The 11,579-nt window shown below is 40.6% G+C and overlaps 1 protein-coding gene across 1 annotated transcript; it reads right to left on the bottom strand.

The window, feature by feature from the left end:
* Positions 1 to 211: 211 nt before the first annotated feature.
* LOC124883099 lies at positions 212 to 11,479 on the bottom strand. The gene is made up of 14 exons (XM_047390005.1): positions 11,271 to 11,479; positions 10,295 to 10,495; positions 9,466 to 9,837; positions 9,186 to 9,386; positions 8,310 to 8,669; positions 6,019 to 6,357; positions 5,591 to 5,944; positions 4,184 to 4,386; positions 3,975 to 4,082; positions 3,367 to 3,459; positions 3,168 to 3,278; positions 2,832 to 2,955; positions 2,542 to 2,736; positions 212 to 1,290 (listed from the first exon to the last, which is right to left on the bottom strand). Exons 1-14 carry the CDS (start codon positions 11,344 to 11,346, stop codon positions 491 to 493), a joined length of 3,537 nt encoding a protein of 1,178 aa, XP_047245961.1. The 5' UTR covers positions 11,347 to 11,479; the 3' UTR covers positions 212 to 490.
* Between the last annotated feature and the right edge of the window lie 100 nt (positions 11,480 to 11,579).

Raw genomic sequence — 11,579 nt, 5'->3', positions numbered from 1 at the left:
GGTTTCTTTTGTCGACTGGGCTGGGGTTCTGTGGTTTGTGTAATTTTGACGTAAAAAAAACAACAAACAACAGCAAAAACAGTTTTTAAATATTATTTCACAGCCCTTATAAGTCTGTCAAGGAACCACTTTATGTAGGTTTACGTTCACATCAGGTTGTTTTGTTTTGACCTTGTGAATAATTAGAAAAATATTTGAATTAAAAAAAAGGTTAAAACATTATTGTTTATTATTTTCAGAGTAATCATAAAAACATCAGGGCATAAACAGTTTATGTCATTTATGTTGTTTTTTTTGGAATGCTAGCTTTACAGTTTTAATAAAGTAATTGCACTGCAAACTTGAGCCGTTTTTTTTTCCTTTGAAGTCGTAATATGTTCATAGAGCTAATCTTACCAGAGCTAAACAAGGCTGTGAATTTTTAAAATTTTAAATATTTGGCGAAAGTCCAAGTTGGGCTTTTAAAAGCCACAGTCCTATATAAATGAGTCTATATTAGTTCATGTGTTTTAACATGCAGTTTAAAAGTGTCTTCCAGCCTGAAGATTCGACCACATTCCAAACACTGTAAGGACTTCTTGTTGGAGTGGATCTTGAGGTGCTTTTTCTGCGCTCTCAGAGTGGGAAAGGATTTCGGACACATTGGACACCTGTAGGGACTCTCTCCAGTGTGCCGACGAGTGTGAACTGTCAGAAGGCATTTGGCGATGAAGCCTTTCCCGCAGTGTTTGCACGTGTACGGCCTCTCCCCGGTGTGGTACCGCATATGAAGCTTCAGCTCCCCGTTGGAGAGGAATGCCTTCCCGCACTCAGTGCACAAGTAGTTCTTCTCTCCTCTGTGCATTCGCATGTGCCTTGTCAGGTGCTGGTTGGAGGTCTTGCCACAGATGTGACACTTGTAGCGCCGCTCTCCAGTGTGGACGCGTGTGTGCAAGTCGAGGTAGGCCGAGGACCTGAACCCTTGGCCGCAGTGGGAGCATAGGTATGGAGCCTCGCCCGTGTGGATCCGATAGTGGACAATGAGGGACGATTTGGAGAGGTACCTTTTGTCACATTTGTCACATTGATAAGGAGGACCGTGGCTGTTTGAGCCTGCTACATTTGATAAGAGCTCGCTGGACAACTCACAATCAAGCTCCATGCTGGTGTTTTGAAATAAGTGGTCTTCAAAAGTGTCCTGAAATGGACTGAGATGCTCCTGTCTGATATGACTGAGAAGTGCAGACACTTTGGTGTCAGTAAAGTGACACATGGAGCAGCGATGCAGTTTTAAAGGTGCAGAGATGACACCTGAAAGAGATGAAGAACAAGGGCACTTTTTGAAAAGTTCACTCTTTTTTTTTTTTTCAAATATCAGCTTCACTGTTTTTTAAACCTGTGAAAAATTTTTTTTCTCCTATCCAGGATTCTTCTAGTTATCTTTCAAATAATGATATCTGTCATTGCACCCCAGGGCAGCTGTGGCTACAATGTAGCTTACAACTGTCAGTTTGTGAATGTGTGTATGAATTGGTGGATGACTGATTGCAATGTGAATCACTTTGGGATCTCTGGGGACTTCATAAAGCGCTATAAAAGTACAAGCCATTTACCATTTTATCATAACACTTGGCTGCCACTAAGGCTTTTACATCACTGAAGAAATCTTGGCCCACTTCTCTTTGCAGAATAGTTTTAATTCAGCCCCACTGAGGTTTTCAAGCATGAACAACCTGTTCTGGGCCAAACACAGCATCTCAATCAGATTGAACGTTGGGCTTTGATTCCAAATCTTTGTTTTTTTCTTGAGCCATTAAGAGGTGGGCGTGCTGGTGTGCTGATGGCCGCACATTTTACTTCAGGATTTTCTGGAAGAGTCAAATTCATGGTTCCACAAAGTTTTGCAGGTTTTCCAGGTCCTGGAGCTTAAAAGCAATCCCAAACCATCACACTACCACCACCACCATGACTAAGTACAATTTGTTTTCTAAAATGCTGTGCTAGTTTACACCAAATGTAAACGGATGCACACCTAACAAAAACTTCCGCTTTTGTCTCATTGAGCAGCAGATGTTTTTGGCTAATGTCAGACAGGCTTTGTTGTTTTTTTTTTTTGGTCAGCAGTGCCTTCCCCTATGGAACTCTCCAATGAATTACACCTTCGCCCAGTCTGTGTCTTATTGTTGAATCGTGAACTCTGACCTTAACTGAGACAGGTGAGGCCTGCAGTGCTTTAGATGTGACCTCCTGAATGAGTCCTCTTTGGGCTCTTGGAGAAATTGTGGAAGGGCAGCCACACAAGAGAAAGTTCATCACTGCTCCATATTTTCCTTAAATTTGGATAACGGCTCTAACTGCTGCTCACTTGAATCCAAAACTCTTAAGAAATGTAACCCTTTCCCAACTGGTCGATGTCTGTGATCTTATTTGAAATCTGCCTTTTTTTTATTCTGTCTCTTATATTAAAACTGCTTTGATGATCTGAAACATTTAACCATGACAAAATGGCAAAAACAGAAGAAAACAGAGAAATACTCCAGGAATAAACAAATGCATACGTACTTGAGCAGTTTGCAGCTACCACACTATCGCTCTGTTTATCTTTTAGGTTCTCCATAATTAAATTGTCATGTGTTTGGTTTTCATCATCATCATCGGCAGCTGACCCTTTGGGATGGACTGGTAGTTGCTGCTTCGAGTTTGTTTTCAGACGAAGAGACAACGAGGGCAAAAACATATTCTGAGCATGAGGCAAGCCTGTAACAGAAAAAAATAAAACATTAAAATCACATCAAAACACCTGAAAACAAGCATGTTTACTTTATTTATTATTTTAGACCGTAGTGAATTACTCGTGTTTAGAGTTCCTGTTTGTTGCTCTTGGAAGTTCAGGAGTGTCTTCAGCTGTCCTGGATCCAAAACCAGCTTCCCACATTCTTCCATAACCGAGGGGGAGCTGCTGAGCCACTCTGCAGTCTGTAATAGGCAATAAAAGAACAAAAAAGAACATTAAGCTCACAAATTGCCACTGATTTATACAATTAAATTGTGTTTTCATGCATATGAAGATGAGTCTGGATTTGTAAAAGGTAGCCAAACCTTCATTATATGCAGCACATTTATGGTTACTTGTTTGGACACAGAACATAAATGATGATATATTAAGTTCTGATAACAGTGCAGCTTACCTGTTTTATATCAGGAATAGGTAAGAGATTGTCCAATCTGGAAATGAATTTCCAAACTAATCTTTGAAGGGTGGCTTCATACTGTTGTCCGTAGTGGATCGGGAAGACTTCCTGGGAAACCAACAACCAGCATGTTCAGTCTTTAATGAAACTGTGAAATCCTGCTTGAATTATAGTGACTGTTTTTAGGGTGTCCCACCGTGAAAAACCTCTTTCTTTCCTCTGTGTCCTTGAGCAAGGCATAAACAATCTCTACAAAATTTGACTTTGAACTCTCCAACTCATTCAGCTCCTTTAAAGTAGATTCAAATCCAAAAAAAAGAAGCAATAAATGTTCAGACATCATGATAAAAACACGGACAAACATTGTAATTCACATTATTAGCCTCCTGGGAAAGCTTTAATCTCACACTAAATATTTTTGAAAAGTACAACTTTAAGTACATTTCTTCCTTCTTACTTACATTTAATACTTTGTACAACCCACTTTAGTCAATAGTACAGTCCTGTCCCATAACTATAGAGAGAAATAGTTATCCATCCTTTCTCACTAGATTGCCCAGAACCCTCTTTTATGCTCTCTTCTCTTCAGTTCACCACAAAGAATTTAGACCTGGGACCAAAATGAAAGATGGTTAATTTTAACCAAATGTTTTGGATCATCCGTCTGTTGAAAGATCCATTGACAACCCTTTTATGGTGAAGAAGAGATGGTTGCACTGCCTCAGGAAGAGGGAAGTGGATAACTTTATATGTATACAAAGGAGGAGTCTGCCAAATACTTTATTTAGTATTTAAGATAACTACCTCCTGACCACAGTCAGCACTCATCTTGAGATCCTGAATAACCCTCAGGTGGGGTTGGATGTTCAGCAGGTTAGCTGTGTTCTTACTTTGACACAACTCCAGCACAAACTGAAACAGAAATATAAAAATTCTCATAAATATGTTTTACTCATGAATCTTTTTTAACATAAGTAACATTATAGAGTGTTGGTGTGGCTTTGTTCAGTTACCCTCGCCCTCAGTCTGAGCAGGAGCTGCACTCTTTCTCTGGCCGTAAGCAGACCCGGAGCCAGCTCCGTCACCAGCATCGCCAGCTCCTCCACTTTTCGGTAATGTGCAACATTACCACTCTGGATCACCTTCCAGGCAAAGGCACACATCAGGCGTAGGGTGGGAACCAGGAGGCACAGAGAGGCGACGGACAAGCCACAACCTGTAAATAAACCGACACCCTAACATGAGCAGATGAACATAGATGCATTCCAATGTTAAAGCAACTTTGTCTTCCTTGCTTGAAAAGCACTGAAACAGAGATATTTAAACTTCGGTTATTATTTTATCTTTTGCAAAGTATTTTATTTTACAGATGCATCTCAATTATTTAGAACAGAAAAATGTATTTCAGTAACTCAATTCAGAAAGTGAAATTTATTTATAAATTATACATCACCATTCAAAGAGAGACATATTTTAAGCATTTATTTCTTGTAATGTATAGCTAATGAAAACCCTAATTTCCATTTCTCACAATTATTAGTATATTAGATAGGACCAATCAAGAAGGGATTTTTAATATAGAAGCGTTATGGCCATGTTACTACTTGCACAATCATTGGAAAGATTGTTTTACAGCACAGTCACTCCGCAAACAGGGTACAGAAGCCACAGAGAGAAATTGCTAAAGAAGCTGGGTGTCCAGACAGTAATATTAATGGAACGTTTAGTGGAAGGAAAAAATGGTTAGAAAAAGGTGCAAATGCATTTTAAGAGGACACTTATTGTAAAAGAAAAGTATTTTAGAAAAACATACATGGGCATATTGGAAAGTTAGGTGGAAGGAAAAGATGTTTTAGTAAAAAGTGCACAGATAAAGTGAATTAATTGGAAAGTTAACTAGAAAAAAAAGTGTGAATAAAAAGGTGCACAAAAAAGGTTAACAGCAGTCTTGATAGGATTGTAAAGAAAGGTTAATTCAAGCGTTAGAAGAGATTAATAAGGAGCAGACTGGATGAAATTGGTGTTTTAAGAGCCACCAAACACAGAGTTATGCAAGGCATGGGCTACAACGAGCACACTCCTTTTTGTAAAGCCACTTCAGAAAAATAGACAACTTAAGAAGTGTATTGTGCTTCTGGCTCCATATTAAAAAATACTCTTATCTAATTTACGGTTTTCATTAACCATATAATCATCAAAATTGACAGAAATAAACACTTCTGTGATAAATCGTTTGAATCACAATTCTGAAATAAACCTTTTGAGAATATTCCAAATGACTGACATGCACCTGTAAACAACCTGGAAATTCATTTTACAGTTTTTCTGTCTGTTATGAAACAATCTTGTTTTTCAGGCAGAATAATTTGGTTAGTGCTGCATACATGTCAGTTTTAAATTAGAAAACTGCTTATTTTTACCCTCCAGTTTTTCAGGTTTTTCATGGTGTGAAGTTTCCAGAGGTACCAGATTTGACTTGATTTCTGGCTTGTGGCAACTAAAAACCTTCTCCATGATGGCAAACCATTTACTCTTTTGTGCTTTGGAGTCTTTCTGCTCCTTAATCCTTTCATACTCTTGTTTTAGCAGTCGCAGTTTTGTCCTGCACTGACTGGTGGTCTTATCGAATCCCTGAGTGGCGAGCTCTGAGCTCAGCTGAGCGTACACCCTCTCGTCGCCCTGAGTGGATTTCAGCTGCTCCTGGACATGCTCCTCTGCCCATTTCGTGAGCAGTGCATCAACTTCCTCTGTTGTCCAAACAGCGTGTGAAAAATCTATCGAAAACAAGGAAACAAACATAAACTCTCACAGCTCTCACAGCTTCATCTCATTAAACATTTTTCCTCACCTTCAGGGGGTTTAGAGGCTGTCAGCACTGCAGATAAATTACGCTCTTTGGAAGCTTCTCCTTCAGGGAAGAGAACACTATCCATGATGGCAAACCAGTCACTTTTATCATTCACATTTGCCCCCCCTTGTTTGAGTTTTGTGTACTCCTTCTTAAGTTTATCCACTTTCAGACTGCACTGCTGGGGCGACTTGCTAAAGCCAACCTGAGCCAGTTCATCGCTGAGGTACGTGAAGACTTCGTCATTTTCTTCCGAGGCGAGCAGCTGCCTCTGAATGTTCGGCTGCGCCCAGAGAGTTACGAGCACTTGGACTTCATCAGGAGACCACTTCCATGCATCTGGGAGATTGTTGAAAAAAAAAAAAAAAAAAAAAAAACAGAAAGAAAGAGATAGGGTTTAAAATAGCCACCAAATTTAATGCGAATATGGTGCAAAGATAAATGGATGGATGGATCTTTTAGACTATGGGTAGGAAAAAAGGTGGGAAATACAGGTCATTCTCAAAATATTAGCATATTGTGATAAAGTTCATTATTTTCCATAATGTAATGATGAAAATTTAACATTCATATATTTTAGATTCATTGCACACTAACTGAAATATTTCAGGTGTTTTATTTGTCTTACTACGGATGATTTTGGCATACAGCTCATGAAAACCCAAAATTCCTATCTCACAAAATTAGCATATCATTAAAAGGGTCTCTAAACGAGCTATGAACCTAATCATCTGAATCAACGAGTTAACTCTAAACACCTGCAAAAGATTCCTGAGGCCTTTAAAACTCCCAGCCTGGTTCATCACTCAAAACCCCAATCATGGGTAAGACTGCCGACCTGACTGCTGTCCAGAAGGCCACTATTGACATCCTCAAGCAAGAGGGTAAGACACAGAAAGAAATTTCTGAACGAATAGGCTGTTCCCAGAGTGCTGTATCAAGGCACCTCAGTGGGAAGTCTGTGGGAAGGAAAAAGTGTGGCAGAAAACGCTGCACAACGAGAAGAGGTGACCGGACCCTGAGGAAGATTGTGGAGAAGGGCCGATTCCAGACCTTGGGGGACCTGCGGAAGCAGTGGACTGAGTCTGGAGTAGAAACATCCAGAGTCACCGTGCACAGGCGTGTGCAGGAAATGGGCTACAGGTGCTGCAATCCCCAGGTCAAGCCACTTTTGAACCAGAAACAGCGGCAGAAGCGCCTGACCTGGGCTACAGAGAAGCAGCACTGGACTGTTGCTCAGTGGTCCAAAGTACTTTTTTCGGATGAAAGCAAATTCTGCAGGTCATTCAGAAATCAAGGTGCCAGAGTCTGGAGGAAGACTGGAGAGAAGGAAATGCCAAAATGCCAGAAGTCCAGTGTCAAGTCCCCACAGTCAGTGATGGTCTGGGGTGCCGTGTCAGCTGCTGGTGTTGGTCCACTGTGTTTTATCAAGGGCAGGGTCAATGCAGCTAGCTATCAGGAGATTTTGGAGCACTTCATGCTTCCATCTGCTGAAAAGATTTATGGAGATGAAGATTTCATTTTTCAGCACGATCTGGCACCTGCTCACAGTGCCAAAACCACTGGTAAATGGTTTACTGACCATGGTATCACTGTGCTCAATTGGCCTGCCAACTCTCCTGACCTGAACCCCATAGAGAATCTGTGGGATATTGTGAAGAGAACGTTGAGAGACTCAAGACCCAACACTCTGGATGAGCTAAAGGCCGCTATCGAAGCATCCTGGGCCTCCATAAGACCTCAGCAGTGCCACAGACTGATTGCCTCCATGCCACGCCGCATTGAAGCAGTCATTTCTGCAAAAGGATTCCCGACCAAGTATTGAGTGCATAACTGTACATGATTATTTGAAGGTTGACGTTTTTTGTATTAAAAACACTTTTCTTTTATTGGTCGGATGAAATATACTAATTTTGTGAGATAGGATTTTTGGGTTTTCATGAGCTGTATGCCAAAATCATCCGTATTAAGACAATGAAAGCCCTGAAATATTTCAGTTAGTGTGCAATGAATCTAAAATATATGAATGTTAAATTTTCATCTTGACATTATGGAAAATAATAAACTTTATCACAATATGCTAATATTTTGAGAAGGACCTGTAGAAATATTTTTCCCACTCTATTTTCTTTTTTTTATCCAAAACTGGAAAATAAACAAATAAAATTCCAGATTTTCCCAGAAAGCGTAGGAACCCTGTTGCTAAACCTGCTATGAATCTCCAAGCAGGTGAAAATTAAACAAAATTGACATTAACTTAGTTGTATGTTAAGTGTAAATTTTCCACTAACCATCAGCCTCCATATCAACTTCATTTGGCTCTGCCGATGAAGACTTTGAAGTTTCTGAAAGTTTCGAGGTCGCACCCTGAGAACCAAGGACTTCATCCAGAATTCCAAACCACGCAGTCCTTGCCCAACCAACATGTTGACTGTTCTTGACCCTCCTGTAGTCCTGCTTCAGTTTTTTGATTTTCTCCTTGCATTTCTGTGCGGACTTGTTAAATCCCAGTGACACCAGTTTGGCGCTGAGGCTGTTGTAGACGGCGTTGTTTCTCACATTGCGACGGAGCTCCTCCTGAACGGCCGGATTGGCCCAGTATGCCAACAACGCTTGGACCTCCTTCTTAGACCAGCTACATGTGTGGACATCTGTTTAAGAAAGAGACACTCAATATCTCAGAACTTTCCATAGTTTTTCCAAAAATAAAAGTTTCCCTGCAGTTTTGATGTGTGCTTGGAATCATTTCTGCTGATTTGGTTTGAAGTTAAAGGTTTTTTTAGCAGTTCTTCTTCTTCATTTTTCCACCCATCTTTTGCATTGCACAAACACCCAGCATGATGCTTCCCCTGTCAGTTTAAACGCTTCACCTTGACATTTTCTACTCATGTCAAACAACTCAATCTTTATATTGTTTGACCATAAAACATTTCCCTGAAGGACATTTGGTGCATGTAATGATGAGTGCATGAAAACTTGCTAACAGCATGATACCTCCCCAGTTTGGTAACTTCTCTTACAAGATTCAATAATATGTAGCTAATAAAAAGCTTGAAAAGTCAATGCTTGTAGTTTTCTGATACAAAAAGTATTCTAGAAATTGCACAAGTGCATAAACCAAGGTAACACTACATTTTAGTCTTCTATTTGAGGGTTTGTATACCTACATTTCCTTTTTTCCACATGGCTGGTTGCAAACATGTCAGAGGTCTGCTGAGCAGAGGAGGAACCTGCAGTGCTTGTTGATGGCGTGTCATCATCATCAATTCTGACCACGAAGAAATCCGCTTCTTTCTTTATGTCGGTGGAGGCAGAAGTCGGGCCGGTCTCAGAGAAGGTTTCGAAATCGTTTGCTGAAGGAGAGAAACCTGCAATAAATGGACATTAAAAGCTGTTAACCTTCACCTACTGGAAACGGCAGGTACAAGAATATTTACTTCTGATTACCTTTACAATTCTCTTCAAACACTACTGGCAGACCAGGCTCTGCGGAGGACAGCTTCCGTGTTTCTGGCTGTTTCGGTACTGCAGCAGGTGGAGCACCGAGGACCTGATCAATAATGTCAAACCATATATTCTTCCCACCATCCAAATGATTGCTGTTCTTGATTCTCCTGTAATCCTGTTTCAGCTTCTTCAGTTTCTCCTTGCACTTCTGTGCCGTTTTGTTGTACCCGAGCGACGCCAGTTTGGCGCTGAGGCTGCTGTAGACGGCATTGTTTCTCACATTGCGACTGAGCTCCTGCTGAACGGCTGGATTGGCCCAATGTGTCAGCAACGTTAGGACCTCTTTCTTTGACCAGCTACATGTGGGCTTATCTGAGAAAAGCAAAGAGAATATAGCCAAAGGTGAGGAGCCATTCGGTCCCTGGGTCAAGCGATCCCGTACTACTATACTAACTGCTGCATTGCACCCAAGTGCCAATTTGCAGATTGCATTTTATTTACACCAATGGGACTGAGTTTTCTCAGTTAACACTATCTCATTTTCAGAGACAAATCTGTGATGATTTATTCCTCACCATTACTATAACACACCGCAAACTGGAGAGAAACACTACATCCCTTATCCAGGGATTTCGCGAAGGGGTGGAAGGGCAGTTCATAAGATATCAGGAATCTTTGTTCAACCAGCTACAGTTCAAAAACGCCAGCCTATTCTAACTGACTAAACATTGCAGCTCTATTGTTCTGACAAAGATCACTTGAGGAAGAGCCTCCCTGAAAGTCCTTGAAACCTCCTGGCCTCCGCTCTTTAGTCACTCCTTGATCTTACCTCTTCTTCTTTCCACAGTGGTGGCTGACCACAAGGCTGAAGTCTGAAATGAAGCCTCAGCCGCTCCGTTGCTGGTACACGGAGTATTAGAGTCCTCCACTTTAATGGAATAGAAAACAGTATCGTGTGTGCTTTCCTTTTTATTAGGTCCTTGGACACTTGCAGTGAAGGAATTAGGAATATTCGCCAGAACAGCTGGATCTACAAGGGGACAAACAGGATAAAATATATATTTGATTTAAAACTAATTGTCTTTTAAACAAAAATGAGCAATTTGTGTCCCTGCAGCTTTTTTGGTACAATTAACAGTCATTTGAAATGTTTTTTTTTTGCACTACCATTGCTGATTTTTAGTTTTTTCTGCCTTCCCTGTAAAAATCGCTTCATGGCTTTCTGCCTTTCAACATGGCAGAAATGTCTGTCTGTCTATCTTCTTGATAACTGCACAGTCACATTAAAACTGATCCGAATTAATGTTGATGCCATTTTTCTGTCATCCCGAGTTGTACAATTTTCTATAAAAACTAACTTTGATAACTGTAATTATAATTTTTAAGAGGATAAAACATGATTCATGAGAAACCATTAATGGATATTATGTATGGTGAGGAATGAAGGTAATAATGCCATTCATATAAAATTAACTAAATTTAAAGAACTTTTGTGTCTAGGAACCCCAAGGGTTAGATACATAATTCATTTCTTTGCTGAGCTTGTAGGGAATGTTCTGGGTTGTTCTAATATATTCACATTGAACCTTCAACCCCATCTGAAATTATGACTCCAACAATCACAATCGCAGCAGCAACTCCGTCATGCATGAAGGAGTCATAACAGTAAAAGGATGTTGCAGACAGCATTGTCCCTAAGGTTTGTCTCCTCTGGTTTAAAGAGGGACTGGCTCCCAGTGCGGCCAGTCTGCCTGACATTTGCCTGTAAACCTCTTCTTCATTGCTTATCGATATTGCCAACTCACGTTGAATTTTCTCCTCCGACCACAGGGATAGGAGCGCCTCGGTCTGTTCGGGAGACCAGCTCACCGTTGGCTCCATGTCCGTGTCTTCTCCCTTGAATACAAATCTTACAAAATAATAATAATAATACAAAAGATTAATGTGGAATGTTTTCACTTTTTTATTTTTTCAAAATGGCGCCCAGTTTTCTCGTCGCTTTGGTGACGTTGGACGAAACGGGCCAATCAGAACATACATGTTAACACGTAGAGTCGCGTTGACCGCAGCTGTTCATTGAAGCGATACGTAAATTCCACCGCCATCTTGGTACG

This window comes from Girardinichthys multiradiatus, chromosome 17, assembly GCF_021462225.1.
Source record: "Girardinichthys multiradiatus isolate DD_20200921_A chromosome 17, DD_fGirMul_XY1, whole genome shotgun sequence".
NCBI classification, from domain to species: Eukaryota; Metazoa; Chordata; class Actinopteri; order Cyprinodontiformes; family Goodeidae; genus Girardinichthys; species Girardinichthys multiradiatus.
This window is presented reverse-complemented; position numbering and strand designations above follow the sequence as displayed.